Source organism: Manis javanica, chromosome 11 (assembly GCF_040802235.1).
Source record: "Manis javanica isolate MJ-LG chromosome 11, MJ_LKY, whole genome shotgun sequence".
In the NCBI taxonomy this organism is placed as follows: domain Eukaryota; kingdom Metazoa; phylum Chordata; class Mammalia; order Pholidota; family Manidae; genus Manis; species Manis javanica.
This window is the reverse complement of record NC_133166.1, coordinates 117,483,431-117,505,748: the sequence shown is the minus strand read 5'-3', so window position 1 is coordinate 117,505,748 and position 22,318 is coordinate 117,483,431. Positions and strand designations below refer to the sequence as shown.

Below are 22,318 nucleotides of genomic sequence, written 5' to 3'. Positions count from 1 at the left end.
TGAGGAAATTATATATTTGTCCTGATAAAGGAGTGACCTGTAATTCTGTGTATGTTTCAAGTACTTGTAAATGAAGCTTGGTAGTAAAGGAATTGAAGTCCTTGAAGAGAAAAGGGAAAGTTAAAGTTTCTGGTTTTGTGTTAAGAGATTGTTCTTTTAGAAAGGCACTTCTCTCCAGACTAGCCGTAAGCCTAGAATTTACTGTTTTCATAATTCTGAGCAGAATTATAAAGGCTTCAAATAAATTATTAACTATGCATATTTGTACTTAGTTTATAGTTCATGTTGTTAATGATGAATTTATAACTGCCTCCTAAACTGTACAGATCTGTGAAAAATAGATTTCATCATAAAAGTTATTTTGGATAAAAATTACCAAGTTGATATTATGTTCATATAATTAACACATTCAGAAGTTTCCCAGCAAATTGCTTACCTCTTAATTCTGTTCATTTATTCTAGAATTCTTTTGGATCATTGGGTATGTTACAGATGTTTTGGAAAAGGTGTGTGTGCTAAGTAAGTTTAGCTGTAATTGGTATTGCTTGTGATTGCATCATTGAGGTCTTTTACTACATGTATGTGACTTACGTAAGACATGTTACTCTGTGATACTGCAGTTTCAGAGAGAATCCCTCTATGTATGAGATTTGCATTTCTATTTTACATTTACTCTTGTGATGGTCTTTTTAAATTTCAAAGAAATATTCTTACTCCTTTTTGCCAGTCAATTCAATTACTTCTGCCTGGAAACACATCATCATAACCTAACCAGCCAGGAGGTGACATGTAAACTTTTTGACATGTTCCTCATTGGCAGCTTGCCCTTGAGAATATATTAAAGGATATTCTGGAAAACCTTTTTAGCAAACCTAATACAGAGCCCCTTTTGTCCTGTTACCTGTAAGCATTTCAGTGGTGAGCATTGTCTTCATTTTACATCAGGACCTAGAAATCTTTGATTTTTTTATATCTTACATTTGTGTATCTCTTTATGGTTTAAGTTGTGCCCATATGCTGATTTAATTCAGCAAATGTTTGAGCATACATTTAAACTCTTTGTTAGGTGCTGTGAGAGAGAGGAAGGCAAATAAAACATAGAGCATCCCTCTAGAGGTTATATTCAGTAGGAGACAGACTTGTAACACGTTTATCTGTGTGGTAGGTAGTGATATAAACCTCATTTTACAGATGAGGAATCAGGCTCAGAGAGATTAAGTGATATACCCAAAGGTTTGTGGCAGTGAAGTTGAGGGTAGGATAAAACGAAGGAATTGAAGGCCCAATTTCTGTTCTCTTTCAAATTTACACACTGCCTTTCTTTAAATTTGAAATAATGTGATAAAAATGATTGAGTCATCCTCTTGAATTCAGTTACCAGTTTAATTTAAAAACCCTAAAAAGCCTTAATTTCTGGCCCATGGTTCCTAAGCCAGGTACCTTTTTGCTCTGCTGTTTTCCAGAGACTACTTTTGTCAAGTTCACCAGTTATTTTCCACATTGTTAAATCCAGTGATCACTTCTCAGTCCTCATCTTAAATGCCCTATCAACAGCTTTTGGTAAATTAATCACTTCCTCCTTCTTGCAATACTACATTAGTCTTCCATGACACCACACACTCACTGGCTGCTCCTCCTGTCGCCTTTGCTAGTTCATTTGTTCTTTTTTTAATTGAGATACAATTCACATAACATGAAAGGCATCATTTTAAAGTGGTACTTAGTATAACACAGCTGTGCAATTATATTTGTAATAAATATATCTTAAGATGTTTAAGATTGGCTTCTTTACTACTGTGTTGTATTACTTTTAAGATTGGCTACTTTTACTTCTGGACTCTGGGTATTTTCTGCTAATGGCTTTAATCCAGAAAAGTATCTTTTTATAACCACTTGAATGCCACATTTTGGTTTATAAGAAAGACACCACTTTCAATAAGGACTCAGTGGTAGGTTAGTCGGATGTGCCAGGATTTTTTAAAATATGTTAAAATAAGTTTAATTTCCATCTTACTCCTAACAAAATCTAAGAGTTCGATTTTTCGATTTGATACATCTTGAACATTGTTCAAGAAGGGTAAGAAGACAGTTCTGCAAGTAAATGTAGTACTATTTTATTTTATTTTATTTTATTTATTTTTTAAATTTTATTTTGGTATCATTAATCTACAATTATATGAAGGACATTATGTTTACTAGGCTCCCCCCTTCACCAAGTCCCCCCACATCCCCATTCACAGTCACTGTCCATCAACATAGTAAGATGTTGTAAAATCACTACTTGTCTTCTCTGTGTTGCACAGCCCTCCCCGTGCCCCCTCCACACTATACATGCTAATCGTAATACCCCCTTTTTTTCCAGCCCTTATCCCTCCCTTCCCACCTGTCCTTCCCAGTCCCTTTCCCTTTGGTAACTATTAGTCCATTCTTGGGTTCTGTGCTTCTGCTGCTGTTTTGTTCCCTCAGTTTTCTTTTGTTCTTATACTCCACATATGAATGAAATCATTTGGTACTTGTCTCTCTCTGCCTGGCTTATTTCACTGAGCATAATACCCTCTAGCTCCATCCATGTTGTTGCAAATGGTAGGATTTGTTTTTCTCTTATGGCTGAATAATATTCCATTGTGTATATGTACCACATTTTCTTTATCCATTCATCTAAATGTAGTACTATTTTAGAAGTTGGGTTATTAAAATATTTGTAACCAACTTCATATTTACAGTCCCTTTTGTTTCAGATTTTCAGTTTTTTGTTTCTTTTGCAGCAGGAGTTCTGCTTGTTTTCCTCATTGATTGCATATACTTTTACTTCATAAATGTGAAAAGAAAGCTTTCCAACTCTTTTTAGTGTTATAACAGAAGAGTGAGCATCTTCACTTACAGTAGAGGGAACTACTGCTCTAGTAACTACTGCATTTGTAGGACTAATGTCCAGTCACTTCTCAGAGTCTATTTTTGAAAAAACAATTTAAAAATCTCTTGTAGTTTCTTACTAAACATTTCTTAAGCCTCTATAATATTCAGGCCTCCATATTCTGTGCCATGTACCATGGGGTCATTCTGTGCCTTATGAAAGATAGAGGGACATGTAAGATGGTCCTTAATCCTAAAGTTGGAATTAATTTCCAACAGCAAATAAATTTATTTAACTAGATATTAGACCTTACGTTGGTTTATTGGTTCCAGAGAACCAAAACTTCATCAATTGTTCTGGTTTTGCAGTAGTTATGTTAGCTCCAAATAAGTAAATAAAAATCAGCCTGCAAGTTTATGTAGATTCTCCCTACTCCTTAAATGTGGGAAGTGTTTAGTGACTTGCCTCTAAAGAGTACGTTATAGAAGGTTGGAGAGTAGTTAACCGCTGTGGAGAAACCTGGCCCACTCTGCGTCAGCCAGGGGACCAATGTTAACACCATCAGTGACAGGCCATATTGATAGTATGTTCCCATGACAGGATATGTAGTAATCTTCCCAAAACCCACAACTCCAGTCTGAACATGAGGAAAACATGAGACAAACTCAAATTGAGAGACACTCTGTAAAATCTGACCAATACTCCTCAAAACTGTCAGAATCATCAAAAGCAAGGAAAGTCTGAGAAATTGTCAAAGTTTAAAAGAGGCAAAAGGAGACATGACAAAATGTGATGTGGTATCCTGGATGGGATCTTGGAACAAAAAAGGGCCTCAGGGAAAAATTAATAAAATCTAGATGAAGTATGGATGGGGTTTAGTAATTAGTAATTTATCAATATTAGTTTGTTGTGACAAATGTACCATCATTCTAATATAACATGGCAATGAAAGAAACTTGAGTGCTGGATATAAAGTAATACTCTGTACTATCTTTGCACCTTTCCTGTAGGTCTAAAATTATACTAAAATAAAGTTAAAAACAAAAAAAGCCTTAATCATGAAATAGAAATTGCTTTGGGAGAAGCAAGGAGGTCCACTTTCACTAATGCAATGCATTAATTCAGTAATGCAATGGAGGTGCTAACCAACCCAAAAAGATAAGAAAAATAAATAAATGGAATAAAATCTGGGGAGGGTGTGTGTGGGGGTGTTAATCTGCCTGTCCCTGGAGCTCTGATGGGGGAGGGGACATTAATTGCCTCATTTTAGCAGCTTCTAATGGTATGATAAAGGTTGCCCTCAAGAATTGAGGTCATGAGAAATAGTGGAAGGACTGCCAGCTTTTTAATTGCCTTAGTTATAAAGCAAAAAGGAAAGCTATAAATGATAAAAAATCATGTCCTAATATTAAAATATTAATGTTAGAATAGATGTTTAAAAGAGCTGATGAGTTTCTAATTTTCATTATGTTAATTTTAGATAAAAGTTCAAACACTTTATTTTTCCTTATTATTGGAAGATGCTTTAGTGGTTTATAGAAACTAATACAGAAGAAAAGGGTGGGGTTAAATAAGTCATTCTACAAAGTTTTTCCAGAAAGTAGCTTGCTTCTCTAAAAATACAGCCTGTATTCTGCTGGTGTTAAGGAGAGTCATCACCAAAATGAAGATTTCATTGAATTGGTACTTTTACTGGGGGTTAGAAAATTAATACAATTATATTTATTTGCTGTATTTTCTCTGGGTGTAAATCAAAACTTGAATCTCTTGTCCAATCCGAAGCTTCTCTCTTCCTCTCCCCCTAATAACACATCTAGCACAGGCTTGACCCAAATTTGAAAACCTGCGCTAGTGTGCCTTTTTGCTATTTTGGCTCAATTTTTGTACTTCTCACCCACTCAGTATGCTGCTGGAGAGAAGGTATAAAAGATAGGGTCTTATATTACTGGTATAATGGAATTTTAAAATATACCCTTAACTAACAAATTCTCAAGTAAGTGGCACATACATTTCAGACAAGCAATGTAAGGACAAGTGACCTGACTGGTAGAAAAAGAAAGAAAGGCGCAGACTTTCAGAAAAAGTTTGGATTTATATCTTGATTCTGACCTCTAGAAACTTCAGGTTTTTTATCATGAATGAAGTTAGTAAGGATTTGATTTAATGCATGTGTGTGTGTGTATATATATTTAGCCCAGTGTCTATCACAAATATTCAGGACCCAGTAAGTAAATGGAAGTACCTCCCCCTTCTTTTTTTAAATTAGAGTATCACTGATACACAACACAGTGGTTCAACAGTTACTCATATTACTAAATCCTCACGCCCTCTAGTGCAGTCACTGTCTACCAACGTAGTAAGATGTTACAGAATCACTGATCCCCATGATCAACTTATATTGTGGTTATGAATTGTTGTGCCCCTTTGTCCCCTTCCCACTTCCCCCAAACCTCCCTGTCCTCTCCCCTTGGTAACACTAGTCCCTTCTTGGGGTCTAAGAGTCTACTGCTATTTTGTTCCTTCTGTTTTGCTTTTTTTATACCCCATAAATAAGTGAGATCATTTGGTATTCCCCCCCCCCCCGCGGTTTATTTCATTGAGCATAATACCCTCTAGATCCATACATGTTATTGCAAATGGGAAGATTTCCTTTTTATGGCTGAATAAGATTCCATTGTGTATATGTACCATGTCTTCTTTATCCATTCATCTGTTGATGGACAGTTATGTTATGGAAGCCCTGTTTTCAAAGGGGCAGAATATTTCTTTGTGGGTTTGGCAGTTTGTTGCAGCTTAAAATATTACAAGGATTAAAAATCCAGTAGTGTGAAGACTAATAAGATTATTCACTAAACAGTTTTATTGAAAGAGCTGCTTGAGATCCCATTTTAGGTATCCTTTTCCCCATCTAAGGTAGTTAACCCATTCCATGTAGATGGGGGAAATAGGTATGTTTTATGAGTTACAATAAAAATGTATGTTCATAATAGAAATATTCGGAAACCAAAAATATAAAGAAAATTAATAAGTGACCACCCAGTTAACATTTTCATATATATCCTTTCATTTTGTAATTTTAAAAAAGGCTCTGTTGTGAAATAATACATGTTCATAGTTTTCTAAATCTCAAACACAGAGAAGCAAAAATATATTTAATTCTCATAATCCCTCTCTATAACTAAATATTATCTCTTTAGTTATAATTAATTTGAATTTGTGTTTTTTACCAAAATGGAGTCACATTATTTCAATTACTTTTGTAATGTTTTTTATTCAGTGTATCAGGAATATCTTTTAGTGTCAATAAATTCTTATCTACACCACAATTTTTAATGAATAGTATACCATGGTCTGGATATACCAAAACTTATTTAGTCGGTCCCTAACAGACCTTAATTAAGTTTCCTAAAAACTCCCAACTATTTCTGATGAACAATCTTACAGTTGCACAGCTGACTGGCTATTTATTGGAACTAGATTTTTCAGCAGGTCCACTCAGGCTTTTATATCCCTTATCTCAAGTAACTTCCTGGGCTTTGTTCCTGCAAATCCTTTTTTTCCTTTAGATTTTTCTTTTTTTGACATATTGTTGATACACAATCTTAATGTTGGTTTCACATGTACAAAACAGTGGTTCAGTTATCCATGTTATTAAGCAAATACTTGTTTTTTTATGTGTCGTCAGACTTTCTTCTACTTGCTCCTTCCTTCATTTCCCAAATATGAGTAAGTCATTTCCATTCTAAAAAATCTTTCCCTCTAGTTTTACCTCTCCCCCTAACGGCTACGCAGTTTCTACTCCTTCCCTGTAACATCCACTCTTCCCGTACATGGTATCAGTGCTCTTTAAAGGTCCATTCACGCCTCAGTCTTAAGTGTCTGTCCTTTGTCACCATCACCACTCTAACTATAGAGCCAATAACGGTAAGTTATTTGATTACTTAATTTCAGTGACCCATTTTAAAGTCTCAATTACTCATTGACTTTTGACTTTGTTAAACAATCATTCTCTAAAGTTCTCCAAGTGACACAGTTTTCCCTCTATATTGACTCCTTTCTGTCTCCTTCGAGGTTCTTTCTTGTTCCTCTTTAAATATTGGTTCATCTCACGATTCCACTGTAAAATCTCTCTCATTCTCCCTGGGCACATTCATTCAGCCCAGTGTTGTCAATTCTCACACAAGTGTTAACTCCCCAGACGTTAATTCCAGCATCTAAATGATTCCAAGTCCTGTCCATTGTCTTGTCAAATCTCCCTCATTCCCATCCTTGCTGCCTTAGTTCAAGCCCTCATGTCTTGCTAAAATTGTGCAGTAACTTTTGGATTAAGTCTGCGCTCTGCCCTGCTGCTAGAGTTCTTAAAACAAACGTGGTACTGTCAGTCCCTTACCTGAAACTTTTCAGTGACTCTTCATTGCACATAGGGTATAATCCAGATTTAATTACATATTAAAGGCATCTGTAATCTGGCCAGTTGTTCCTTCTCTCCGGAATGCCTTCCTCTACCTTGTTCACAATCCTTTAAAACCAAGTTCACTGTGTCTTCTGCAGTTTACTCTATTGACTGTCTCTCCTACATTCCCACAGCTCATACATACAGTTTCCGCTTGTATTTCTTTCAGTTACTTATGAGCAAAACTTCTAAACTTCATCTCTGTATTACCAGTGCTAATATGGTGCCTGGACCTAGCTACCGAAACATGTTTGAGTTATTTGAGTTAATAGCCTTTGAGAATTAAGATCCCCATTCCTGGGTTCAGTTCTCTGTAGCATAAATATGGAATATGAATACAAGGTGGTTTTGTAAGTTAGACCTTGTGTATATTGTTGCAAACTGTTACTGGTTATCTGTGTTCTATATCAGAATAGATGGTATGCATAAACATTTGTATGTTGAAATTTTCCATTAGGCAGGAGTGGTAGGTGGAGGTGAAAAGGCAAATTCATAGGATGTGTTGTGTTTTTTTTTGGCATTGAGCTTACTTAGCGTTTCGTTTTTGAGTTTTATTTAAACTCAGAAGTTGGCAGAGATTTAATGTTGAAGGTAAATGCATGTAGGACTGAATCAGCAGGAAACTTTAGGGAAATAGAAATGCTTACTTAAAAAAGGAAAAAGAGAACTGTTTTTCACATATAGGAGTAAATGTGATGCCTCCTTTTAAAATGATTAAAAAGCAGTGAATTTTTTAATTCTGGTCTTGAGTTACTGAATTACTGCCTGTTGTCCACTACATTCTGCCTTGGTGTTTATGTGCTCCATATTTGTTAACTCAGTAGTTTTCTAAAATTAGTACTTAACAATAACAGCTATGGCCCAGTCCTTGAATGTAATCTCCACAATTTGAATATATTTCTAAAATAAATGTGGAAACATTTATATAATTGCATGTAAAAGAGGAATTAGTAAGTAAGGACCATATATTTAGGGCATTTTTGGAGGATTTTGTTTTTCACGTGCTATTAAATTTTTTCCATTTTTACTGAAAAGGTAATTTATATTATTGGGTTTTTTAAATTTTTTTTTAAGGGTGAAAGGTTGTAGTAAAGCCAGTCTCCTTCCCACCCCAGAGCTCAGTCCCTTTTGCTGCCCAGTGAACAAATGGGTGCACAGTGTATACACTTCTGCGCTTGGCTTTTTCAATTTAATGTGCCATATATAGCTTTACCTTACTCTTTTTCATAGCAGCAAGTTTTCCTTTGTCTGCACGTAACTAACTAGTGCTCTCTTGATGGTCATTTAGATTATTCCTAGTATTTTTAACCAGTGCTCATGAATGTCCTCAATTACATGTCTTTGTACATGTATGCAAATATATCTGTAAGTGAAATTCTCAGAAGTATAACTGCCAAGTTAATGCATATGTGCAGGGGCTGATGGGGAAGTATATATGCCTTTAAAATTTTAATATATGTTGCCAAATTTAGAGGAGTATAATTTTAGATGGAAGATTTCTTACATAGTCCTGTTTTCCCAGTGGATTAATTGTGATTTTTTTTTTTTAATGCAGAGTCAGCTTTGCCTATTTGCCAACTATGTATGTTGAAATGTTCATAATAGTAACTAACTCAGAATGCAGGTTGAAAATGGCTAAAAGCAAGTAACAATTAGCACTCAGATACCTGTTTTTCCTTACCCACATAAATTTTCAGGGGAGCACCATCTTTCTTGAGGTTATACGTGTTTAAAAATGCTAGGGGTTCCTCTTTTCTTCTTTTGAAGGTGAGAATATTTGACCAAAAAAACTGAATTGGTCAACTTTCAGAAGTGCATCTTAAAAATGAAATAAGGTTTTGCTGCCAGGTGAGTGAAAACAGTAATTGGAAATGAAGATTTAGGTTTTCCCCTCTTATTTAAACCCAATGAGGTTATGATGCTTGGCCAAAAAAATAAAGGGAAAGTTAAAATTCCTGTGTGAGGTTGTCACATTTTCATGCTGTATATTTTCTTTCAGATTCCTTTGTTTCTTCCTCTTCCTCTCAGCCTGTATCTCTATTTTCGACCTCACAAGGCAAGTCTTTTTTTTTTTTTGTACATTAATAAAAGAAAAATGTTGAGAAAGAGGCTGTAACTGGGGATGTGAGGCACAAGTTTTCTGTTGCCTCCAAAGCCCTTAAAAACAAAACACAAACCAGTCCTTCTTATTTAGCAGTTTCCAGTGGATTTCCCTTAAAGATTAATAGAACAAAACCCAGTAGACCCTTTAACATAGCACAAGCTGTAGGGGTTGTTTTGAGTTCTTCTTAAAAATTAAAAACACACCGAATTTGGAGCATATAAAACAACCTGCCCTAAGGATACATTTAACTTACTGATTTGTGGCTATGTAACTTGTTTGGAGAGGTGGTAGATTTGGAAAAGTAGTATAAAAGTGTGCTTCCACTACACTACTAATATACCAACCTAACTAGAGTACTTTAGTGTGAACTTTAGTGTGAATTTATCTCAGATTTGTTCCAAGAGTTAGGCTGGTTCCAAATTGCCTAGGAACATTGCACAAGTCAGTTGATTTTTTGGCAAGCAAGGCTTGTTTTCCTAGAGTTTGAGCTGTGGCTTTGTTTTTTGTTTTTGTTTTTTTAATCTGTCAACCAGTAAGGAAGAGAATAGAGTGTGATAGCTATAGGTTTGTGGAGGTAGCACTGTCAAGAATCTGAAGAGAGAATGCTGTATGCTTCATTGATTTGCACTAATGATAAAGTGCTGTTTCATTTGTGCTGTTGTACTCACCTCAAATATAGGTCAATGGAAAGCCCTTATTTTAAAAGTAATTAAACGCGCTAAATAGGTCTAAGAAGCCCTGTGCAGTTTGTTGTCCCAGGTGGAATTCTCTAGGTGCAAAGTCTGGATGCTGGTTTGTTAGGAAGGCCTTGACTTTAATAAGAGTAAAAACACAGTGAGATAAAGTGAACATAGCAAAATTTTTGCTGGGTTTAATCTAATAGGAAACATGATAATCTGTTGCTTTTAAGTGATAGAAAATATATTGCTTTTACTTCAGACTAATAACACTAGATTCCCACCCTCCAACCCTTTAATAATGTGCCTCCTGTGAATTTGGGTATCTTGTGGGTCAAATCATGACCTTTGAAATGAACTTATTTACATCAAAAGATAGATATTTTGTGAATGTTAGAAAATAACTCACATTTACAAAGTGATTCTTGGCATTTGGAATCAAACCAGATTGACATTTTTAAGGATTTTTTTCCTAATGAGGAATTTAATAATGTAGGCAAATTGGTATTAACATTTATTCTACTCTGGAAGATAAAGTAGTAATAACATAATAGTATAAATATAACAATTATTTTCTATTGTGAATATTTCAGATCTTTTAAAATACATTCTTCATTGTTATAACTTACAAAAGGGAGTAATTAATATCCTAAATAGTGTACCAGTGCAATCCAAGTACAACATACATAATGTATGGAATGTTGCAAAGGTAAATATCATAGCCTAAAAAAATTATTTTAATCCCTGTTAGGAAAAATTACACATATACTCAAGTAGAATGAAGGTAAATAAGAAGGATTTTTCTAATTAAAAACGAACATTTAAATAGGACTCAGTTTCACCATGAGTGTGAGAGTTTATAAAAGAAAATAGGTTTGTCCTTCTTCCTGTTACAGAGTTATTTTGACCAGTGCAAATTCAGCATAGTGTCATTGTTAAAAGGATATTGTAAAGACATGTTCCAATCTAGCCTCCATTACTAGCATCTTCTCCTGCCAAAAAACACATAATGGAAAAGTAACCCAATTGGTGGTGCTCTACTTCATTGACAAAGATCAGCCTTTTGTTTGAGGGATCACCTTGGCAAGTAATTAGGTGTATTCTAGGGTAGCCAAGACTGGTAGCTTCTAGTCTGCCTTAATAAAAACAAGGGAAGAGGATGTTGGTACACTTGGTTAACTGCATTAAAACCCCTGGGGAGAATAGCTGGGACCAGTCCAGCCCAACACAGGCCTTTCAGAGTGACTGCTGCCACCAACAGGCACCTGAGTCTATCACTGGCATTAACCCAATTAACAAATCTGTCTCGGGCGTCCAAATCCCTTAGCCATTTACATTTAGCCTTGGAGAAGTGTGCCTTTTATATATCTAAGCCGTATTAAGCAATATGTAGGGATAATTAAGTTGGACGTTTTCATATTTAAGAATGACATTTTTAATCCTGAAATACATAGTTATTACTGGGCTTCAAGGAGAAGCATGTACCAAAACTGCCATTAATTTGGACTGAGTAAAGAAAAGACAGTGAAATTTTTCAAAAGGATATTTTGTGGTACTTACTAGATTGTACTACCTTGAAATAATGCAGCTCCTTAAGCTAGCAACTTAAGCTTTTTGACATCTATTGAATACATTTGTGATGACAATGTCAATGGAATAATCACTTCTTCTTAAAATAAATTGTGCTCCTGAGTAGTTCCTGTGAAATCTTTTCCTTTTTGATTCCTTTCTTCTCATCAAGCAGAATTAAATTTCAGCCTAATCCCTGAGTGTTTGGAAACAGAGGAATGTATTTTAATGACTTTCCCTGTACTGTAAAGATATTAACAGAGGTATTATAGATGCAATATGTGGCTAATTTTTATTGAGCTTTTACTTTGCTCAATACTTTATGTGTATCATCCCATTTAATCCTCACAGCCAATTTTATGGAGGAAAGGTACTAGCTCTTTTACCAGTTGAGGAAACTAGCGTTTAAAATGGTAAAATAACTTGCTCAGGGTCCCACAATGAGCCCCAGACCTAGGATGCCAAAGTCCATGTTCATAACCACTGCCTACAATAAAGATGATAAAGTATATTAGTTGTATTTTAGGACTTAGACATTTTTAATGCTAATGTTAAAATCACGAGAGAAGAGGCAAAAATTATTATTTTAAACATAATCACTATTAGTGATATAATTTAGTGTCATCTAGGAGATATGTTCCCTCCATCAGACTCATAATCAAACCAAAATTTGGTTTCTGCTTTTGAAATCTTTGATAAGAATGAAGGCAGACTAGAAAATATTGGAAGAAAAGTAGGTGAAAATAGGATTGTAAAGAATGGATCCATCCATCATGTAGAATTGGAAGCACATTCTCAGTAATGAACATTTGCATTCATTTGAGTAATAGAGTGCGCATCGGGAATAGGAAGTTAAGCACTGAACTTTGGGGCAAGCATTGAAAAAAAAGGTTTGCCAGTTACAGCCTTTTTTTTTAACAAAAGCAAAACATTTTTCTTTGTACAAAAGAGACTTTTCATTTAGGATCTGGCTGCAAAGTGTCTGCTGGCTAACTTCCTATTTTGATGCTGTGGCTGAAAGTTGCTGATACTGTTTTGCACGATAATTTGTCTTCCTGTTTTGTGAATATGAGAAAATTCAAGTGTAGGAAAACCTATACCTGAATATTTCAAGCCTGCATTGTATGAGTGTGCATAGTATGTATGTGGACAAAGTAACAGTGGCTACTACAGGCTGGCACCTTTTCTTCACTGATGTGTATGGTTTTTCCATGTTACAGGTATCCTTTTAATTAAAAGCAGAGAATTTCCTAAGTGAGAGGGGGGAAGTAATCAAACCGTATCTGTAACATAATTCTAAGCTATTCTCTTTAGGAAGAACGATACAGAATATAACATTCATTATTGCTTGTTTCTAGATCACATGTTTTCAGTAAGTAAGTTGAAAACACTTGAATAAACTAACAAATCTTTTTCAGAAAGACAGTTTGGGGAATAAGCAAAGTAAACAGAAGATGTTTTGAAGGAAAAACAGTATATGAAGGGTTTTTTCAATTCAGATGTATTAACCTTGATTACACAGTATTCACTTAGAAGTTGTTTTGTCATTGTGTCATTTTTTAACTCCCCACCTTGTTCTGTGCACAGAAAAGGGAAAATTCTTCCTCAATTCCCACACTAGATTCCCTAGTCAAATGGAACTTTTGCCTTATTTCAGTCAAAATTTTGAGTTACTGTACTTTTTTTTCTGACTTACTGTACTTTAAAATTAGTATACACAAGTATTTAAAGCAGGCAGAAAAGAACCACCCCTGATAACCTATAAGTTGTGCTCCTGGACAAAGGTAATCTATGGCAAGGAGTGAGAGTGAAAAGCATCAGTCTTATCTCCTGTGGGATTTTTACAGCACTAGAGTTCTGGATTACAGCTTGATTTTTCCACCCTTCTAAGTTTAGTACAGTGCAGTAAAGCTGTGGTTCTCCAACCAGGTTCATTACCTGGGCAGCTTGTAATTTTCCATGCTTCATCCTCCTTTGGAAATTCTGAGTCAGTAAGTCAGAGATAAAGTATTAGTGGTTGCTCTGAAGCTTGAAAGGGTCTGTAAAAGATGGTGCTACAGGCTGTTTCTGTGCTATGTTAAGTTTTTCAGCTGGTTGTAGATTGACCTTGATGATAAAGATCATTTGCTGAAACATTTTGTTCGGGAAAAGCATATTTTCTCTTTCAGCTTTGGCTTAGAATTTTTAATATATTGGACTGTTGTAAATATCTTTATCCACCTAGAACCTAGCACAATTTTTGGAATGTCACAGGCGTTTTGTTTGTAATAGCTGATTCAGAAGTCACCCAACACTTTGAAATAGATAAAAGCTCTTTAAATTACTTCCTTTTATTTGTGAATGGTAGGAGGGAATGGATCTAAAACTCTGAATAAGAATTTCCTGTATTAACTACTAGGTGAAAGTGGTTATAATTTGACAATATGCCTTTTTCCCCCTCCCTTAACAAAAAGAGGTACGTCTTAAGTCCCTTTGTCAGGAGAGGTTTTTGCTTATTTGTTTATAATGAGAATGTGGTGTTTAGGGACATTTATTGAGGATTTACTAAGTGCCAGGTGCTGTTCTAAGCACTTCACATGCATTAACTTGCTTAATCCTCACAACACTTAGCAGGTTTGTTGCTTTAGTATCCCTATTTTTTAGATGAGATTAAGCAATTTGTCAAGCCCACACAATTAATAGGTGTAATGAAAGTATTTTGTATCTTTTAGTAGGGACTTTGGTTTGTAAGTGATCTAGAAATTTAGAATATGACTGCCAACTTAATTTCCTAGTCTTATTTCAGATAGTATACTTAAATGGAGATTTCTAAATATTTGGAATTTAGGAAGACAAGGTAAAAAAGGAGCTCAGTACTGGATAAATTTGGGAACATTCTCACAATGATTATGGGTTATGACATTTTTCACCTCTAACCATATATTGATATCCTTTTTAACAAATCTATTAGATGATGCACACTAAATCCCATTATGGTGAATAACTAATCCAGAAAATATTCATAATGAGGAGATGTTTTGGCAGATATCTGTTTTGAGTAATGTTGGAAGTCTTTTGTGCATGTGGAGGACTGAATCTTTTGAAAAAAGGAAGGTAGTGGATATTTTCTCAGATGTAAAATAATCCAGAGTTGTTCCATCAGGCGGTTTTATGGTATATAGTACTTTAAAAACTAACAACCTTCAAACTCGCTGGAGTTTTCTGCCATTTTGCCAGCTGCAGAGTTGGACAACACCAGTCACTATTAAGTGCCATATTCATTAATTGGAAGAGTCCTTGCTTATGGGAGCTATCCTGAAAGACTTACTAGATTCTGATTTTTTATCTATGTAATGTTTTCATTCCTTTATAAACTCTTTACTTCCAGCCCAATTTTTTCCATTGTCTTGATACACGTCAGCTCTGTCCAAGTTTGTTAGGGTTTCGACTAGCCAAAGAAACTTTTCATTTGCTGAAATTCTAAACAGTTAATTAAAATTAAAGCACAGATAAGGATGCTAACTTACTTTGCTATGTGTGGGAAAGCTTGATTTGACAATCATGAGCGCTAGCACCTGCATCTCACAAACTGAGAAATGAATGCAGTGTGGTACTCTGCCCCCCGAGCTTGCCCCCCGAGCAGAAAACACTGTCCACCCCAAATATTAAGCCACAGAATTATTATTAGGAGGATGATTAAGGTTATTTTAGTATATATAATAGTCATGCCACATTAGTAAAATGTTTGAAGTCTGTCAGGCAGTTACAGGATTTAGTACAGGATTTTTTGGTGTTCTGAGATTTCTAAACTAATCTTTAGTTTTACCTCAGATTATTATATATCTAATTCCAAACTTTTGGAGTATTAACAGTTCAAGGAAGATAGAGAAACAAGTCTTGGAAAACTGACAAGTTTGTCCTAACAAAGCATTCATGCTTTTCTTTTTTCCAGTAATGTGTGCATTCTTTAATTGTAGGTTGTTTTCTTTTTCATTTTATCAAGTCCACTACCACATCATCATTTTACTTACTGATTTTTCTTGTTCTCAGTCTCCCCCTCTGCATAGTAAGCTCCACAAAGTAAAAGATTTTTTCTGTTCACTGCTTTTAACCTAGTTTCTAAAACAATATCTGGCACATGATAAGCACTCAGTAAATATTTATTGAATGATTACTAACTCATTTTGTTCACTCTTGTCTTTAAGATGACAAGTTTGAATCATCTGAAATCTCAGTCTCTATAGGCATTCCCTGTGAGATGGAGTCAGTTTTGCTCACCTCAAAATTCCATTCTTGTTTGAAGTGGGTGGTTCCCAGTTTTCCTTAATCCAGATTTGGTTCATCGAATGTTTCCTCATACAAACAGTAACTAGTACATTCAGTTACAAGACATAGCTCATATTGGAATATTTCTGATTTTAAATGGAGCCTGTAGTTATCTAAAGTTTAAGGTTTTGAACCTTTTAAACCTAAAGTTTAGGTTTTTGAATCTTTTAAACCTAAATGATATAATACAAATGAAGCTCAGCTGAGCTTCATTTGTATTATATCCTTAGTCCAGGCTTGTTGCGTATCTTTACCAAATAATGATAGATGCAAACCGTGTTTGCTGTATTGGAACTAAATATAAATTACAGCTTCAGATATTTTCTGACCCATTAGTACAGTTTCGTACCACCAAACTTTAAGTATTTTTCCTCAATTTACAAAGTCTTTTTTCTCAATACCAAGATTACAATTATACTGTTCTAAAGGTTAAATCGTATTACATCAGATTGCAATGATATGTTGACATAGAGGAATTTAGCATTTGGAAACATTTTTATCATAGTGGAATTTTATCTATTACAGTAAGATATTTAATTCTTAGTCCTTTCATCTTTATAAAATGATTTTGAAAAAGTCATAATTTTACTTTTGTCTCTTACTGAGCTTCTTACATGAAAAAGTACATAATCTGAATAAAAGTAATCCCAAAGCTTTTTCTCTTTCACATCTTCCCAATGACTCGTTCATGCTCAAGGCGTTGCTGTCCTGAGCTTACTTAGGTCTCATCTGGCCAAGCTGAATCTTTGATTCATTCATTTGGAACTGTTTATTTAAGACATACTTTATTCCAGCTCCAGAGGCACAATAATGTGCAAGAAAGACAGCGCCTGCCTTTGGGACTATTGTTTTGTTCTTCTACCCCAGTAAAAACTTACTGAATTGGAAAGTTGGAAAACAATGTCATAAATCAGTGGCTAGTTGCTATTAATAAATAACAAGAATTAATGTATTATACTTCTGGAAGGATACTTTGTGTCTTTAAAGGATTTCTGGAGTTAACTGTTCTTAAAGAAACCAATTTGCACAGTTCAGTTTTGGTTTAGTGTGAGGAATTTTGGAGCAGACCACCTTTTCAGTACCCTTTAGATTAAAATTTTGAGGCCCATCTATACCTGGGACTGATCTACCCTGCGGATAGAATATAATAATTCTAGTCTGATTTTTAGGCCCACAAGGGGTCTGCTGTATCTCCTGAAAATCAAAAAGAATTCTAGACACTTCTTTTTTTCCTTCTCAGATTGCCAGACTGTAACAGTGGATTTATAAAAGTGGTGTGCTCTGAATTGTTCAGCTTACAGATGAGAGAACATGTTAGTAGTTCATAATATCAAGTTGTTTGTTTTGTATGGATTATGTTATTTCTGTTAATAGTTCTGCCAAAACACGATAAAAACCTTCCCCAGATTCCCCAATCTTGTTGCACCCCTTTATGCTTTACCTTTACAATGGAAAAAGTAGACTGAAAGTATTTGTCATGAAAATTTTTTGTTATTTGCAGTTTGTAGCATGATATAGCTTTTCACCATATGGCTTTTCACAATTTTATGCATGTCTTATAGAGTAACTGTTGACCATTGTTTTGTTACTACTCATGTGTGTATATACATGCTGTGTGTGTATATATATGTAGTTTTAAAAATAAAAAGCATGCTGCTTGACCTGACTAGTTAATGTGTAATTGCACCTGGTAAACAATTTTTTTCTTTCAAATTCTGACCATAGAGGGATTGAGCTCTCTTTGCTCTGATGGGCCACGCTCAGAAATTATGACTTCTTCCTTTTTTCCATCTTCTGAAATACATAACACTGACCTTACAATACTACATGGAGAAAAAAGCAGAGTATTAGGCAGTCAACCTATTTTAGCCAAAGAAGAAGACTGCTTGGCTTCTCTAGATGTGAAAGAGATGGAAAAGCCTGAGGGAACCAATAAAGATGTAGTGGACTCCCCCTCAGTTTCTGTTACAGAAGTTGTTCACTGTAACCGTCCCTCCATTCCAGCCAGTTTCCCAGATCATCCTGCTTTTCTGTCAGAGGAAGTTGATCAAATGGAACAGCAAATAAGTAAAGATGAAGAGTCCAAGAACCCAAACGAGGTACCAAGTGGGAATAGTAAAAGTGGCTCAGGTGCTGATGACAAGTTCACTTTGCTAACAGCCCAGAAACCACACCCTCAGCCGTCTAAGGCAGAAGGCATTTGTACGTGTTCCATGTCCCCGTCTGAAGTTCCAGGAGGTGGCGTTATTGAAAAAGAATCCCCTGACTTACCATCTGAAGGAATTACTGACAAAGCAGCATTTGACAAAGAATTTAAAGATATGTATAAGGAGAGCACAAATGACTTTGATAGCTGGGCAGTGCACAATGATGGAGAATCAGCTGTAGACATTTCAGAGTCTAATGACAAACTATTTCCACTGAGAAATAAAGAGGCTGGACGTTTCCCAAACTCTGCATTGCTCACTAGACAGTTTTCACATACAACTGCAGCACTGGAAGAGGTGTCTAGATGTGTGAATGATATGCATAACTTTACTAATGAAATACTGACTTGGGATTTGGTTCCCCAAGTGAAACAGCAGAGAAGTAAATCTAACTACATCACAAAAACTACAGGACTTGATATGAGTGAATGTAAATCAGGAATTTCAGGTGTGAACCTTAAAACTAACACTCATCAGAAAATTCTGGTATGTTCTACTAATGGAAGCATTCCCATCATTAAATCAACAGGTGATTGGGCAGAAGCATCTCTCCCACAAGCAAATGTTGTCATTGAAAAACCTGTACCAAACTGTCTTGATTCCAAAAAGGAAGTCAGTGTCAAAGGTGTGCAAGGTAATGGGCAGAAACAGGATGATGCAATTTCAGAGTTACCTGGATCTCTGTTTGAGAAATGTGCCTCTTGGGGTTCTGGAGTGGCTGCAGTGAAAGTGGTTTTACCTGATGGTCACCTGAAAGGTGAAGTGAACTGGCAGAGCTCTGTGTTGGGAGAAGTGACAGAGGCTGATAGTTCTAGTGAGTCTGATGACACAGTAATTGAGGATATCACAGCAGATATTTCATTTGAAAGTAACAAAATTCAGGCTGAAAAGCATGTTTTCATTCCAAGTGCTGCTGTAAAAAGAGATGAAAGAGAAGTCAAAGATACTCTCAATTGTAATAGGGAAAACAAAACATCTGAAAACTTGGAAGGGTCGGTCAGTGACTCTGAGCCACAAGTTCAGCCTGATATCCTTGAAAGGAGTCCAGCTGGTGAGGTAGCGTGTTCACAAGTCCCTGACAGGAATGTCATGTCAGAAGATGGGAAGCAGTCAGATAGTATGAGTGAAGTCGCTCCTAAAAAGCCTGCTACAACTGAGAACCCAAAACTTCCTTCAGCAGCATCTCCAAATATTTTTAATGATACAGAAATTTCACTAAATATGACAACCCCTACCTATTTAGAGTCATCACATGAAAAAAATGTTGAAGATACAGATGATTGTTCCCCAGAGGGTCTGATAGCAACCTTTATAGAAACCAGAGAGAAAGCAATAATAGATAAAGGTGAAGGGAGTGCCTTTGAAGCAATGTCAGAGAAGACTAAAGACTTTAAAGCGTTTTCTGTAGAAGTCTTACATGAAAGTGAGTCAGGTGGTTCTAAAATTAAAGACATAAAAAGCAAATATACTGAACAAAACAAGGAAACAAATGGAAGTGAGCGCCTGGATGTTTTCCCTATTCAAGGTACTCCAGTAGCATCTCTTGACTTAGAACAGGAACAGCTCACAATCAAGGCCCTTAAAGAATTGAGTGAAAGGAAGATTGAGAAGTCAGCTTCTGCACAGGATAAAGTAGAATCTCCATCTGAAGAAACACTGAAGCTGACTTTAACATTTGCTCCAGAACCTTCTTGGCCACAGAGATCATATGATGTCCTAGAACACACAGATGTCAAGACTGGATCTAGTCTGGGGATTTGCAAGAAGCCCACTGTTACCAAAGAAAGTACTAGAGTAGATATTATTTCCAGCCTTAGCAAGACTGAACTGGTTAACAAACATGTCCTAGCAAGACTTCTAACAGACTTCTCAGGTAACCATTTACATTAGAAATACTGCATGTGGCTAATTCTGCTATGATTAATTACTGATCAGGGTACCATTTCTCTTACTTTGGTGGTATCAGAGACTTATATGTAGAATAAAGACACCCTGTATAATGGAAAAAGGTAGATTTTTTTTAATGGGTGCTTGATTTGGTTTTCTTATACATGTATTTCCCAAAGCAGTAAATCACTTAAAATTAATATTCTTCTAAAAAAATTTTTTTATGCTCCACTTGTTTCAAGGGTCTCTCTCCTTAGAGGTTGGACCTAGGGTGGTTGCTCCTTTTAAGAATATCATTAGACATTTATTTGCTTACTTACAAAGCTTGTTTTAAATCTCCATAGTAATAGTGCTGCTTAGCACCTAGGTTTTCTTGCTATGGGCTTTGTGAAATTTATCTAGCAATCAAAGATAAAGGAATTCCTGCTGGGAAGACAGTAAATGAAACTTTTAATTAATTTGATTTTATACCATAGAGATTTTGTGCTTTGAAAGTAGGTAACTGGTATTGTAGTACTATTCTGTGAGTAGTACAAGAACTCATGCATTCTTCTACTTTGGACCTCATTTAATATTCTTCAGGCCAAAACTCATGATACTAGAGCCCCTTCTCCTTGTCTTCTATTTATTTGAATGGTTACTTTCTTAGCAGTTGGCCTTCAGTTAAATTGCTGCAAATGCTGTCTGTTCTGGGGTCTTGGAAAGTGTTAAGAAAAAGATATTTAAAGCCCTAGAAAGGACACCAGCCTCTAATCTGATAACAAGTTCTGCACTTACTATATAGTAAGTGTTCATTATTATATAGGGATCTGTGGTTTTCCAAACATTTTTTGAAAATAGGTCCTTTTTTCAAATGGAGTTATATCCAGAGTTATAATATTTAAAACAAAAATGAAAGTTTTGATAGAATAAGCTTGTAAATATGATTATACCATTTACTTTTTTTTTTCTGTAAAGGTTTCATGAAGCACAGAGTGGGGAGGCGGCTCAGTTTTTTTCTTTTAAGGTATTATTGATATACACTGTTGTGAAGGTTTCACATGAAAAAACAATATGGTTACTACATTTACGCATATATTATCAAGTCCCCACCCATACCCCAGTGCAGCCACTGTCCATTAGTGTAGTAAGATGCCACAGATTCACTGTCTTCTCTGTGCTACACTGTTTTCCCTGTGACCCCCCACACCATGTGTACTGAACATAATACCCCTCAGGGGCTCAGGTCTTAGAAGCCACTTTCCTTGCATCAGTCAGAACACTGCTTACCTCTTCCTATGGGGGCACCACTCATAAAGAGCAAAGCACATGCCTCCCGAATCTTCTGAACTAAATTGGTGTGCTTGGTGAGGTGCCTGCACTGGTGGCTAGGCCTCCGCTTGCTCACGTTCTTCATCACCGTGCGGCCCTTGTTGGGGCCCACAGCCACAGGGTGCCTCAGAGCCATGGCTGCTACGGCAGAAAAGCATCATTTACTTTTTTTTTGAAGGCATTTCCTCACTGAAGACCATGAGCAGATTATTTAATCTTCCTAAATTTTAATCCTTATAATAGAGACAATAATTTTGTACATACTTTGTGCTTAATATTATGAGGATTAAATGTGAAAATGCAAGTAATACAGTGCCTGTCACATAGTAAATACTCATTTAGCACCAAGTACAGGACCTAGCATATAGTAAATACTGGATAATTATTTGATGATTGATTGTTAACTAAGTGAATGAATTGTTAGTAAGTATCAATGAAAATATTGAGGCTTCTTTATAAACTCAAAAATTTGAAATGGCAGTTAAGGATAGCTATTATACTCTAGTAATTGAAGATTGATAAATTTGGATTATAGAGTGGTAAATTCTAGATGCTTTACTGTGTCTAGGAGTGTGACTTTGAACAATTAAGTCACATCATCTTTTGGGGCCTCAGTTCCCTTATTTGTAAGGTTAGGATGTTGATATAGATGATCTTCAATATCATTTCAATAATAGGATTCTCTGACCTAGTATATTCTAGGTTTCTTGCTGAGTTGTCATAATTCTTACAGATAGTTCTCTTTGAGTGATGAAGCATATAGGAATTGGGCTACAAGAACTTGTGTTTAATTCTGGCAAATTCCTGCTTTAGTGTGACCTTAGACAACTAGCCTAACTGGTTCAGCATCTTCCTTTGTTAATATGATGATAATTATTTTGCCCTGCTTTGTCATGTGGTAGTAAGTAAAGCTGTGTAAATACTAATTATTAGTAATTCTCAACTGAGTTA

General features: G+C 35.6%; 1 protein-coding gene across 3 annotated transcripts in view; it reads left to right on the top strand.

Annotated features, from left to right (window-relative positions):
• Positions 1 to 22,318, top strand: part of RTN3 (reticulon 3) — a 49,825-nt gene that overhangs the window by 3,843 nt on the left and 23,664 nt on the right. The window contains exons 2-3 of one of the 3 annotated variants that reach the window (XM_017655096.3): positions 9,307 to 9,363; positions 17,688 to 20,042. The exons of 1 other annotated variant lie outside the window; for it this stretch is intronic. In XM_017655096.3, the coding sequence (XP_017510585.2) occupies positions 9,307 to 9,363; positions 17,688 to 20,042 (2,412 nt within the window). The remainder of the gene's footprint in view (positions 1 to 9,306; positions 9,364 to 17,687; positions 20,043 to 22,318) is intronic. One more of the 3 variants, XM_073217622.1, reaches the window with a different exon arrangement.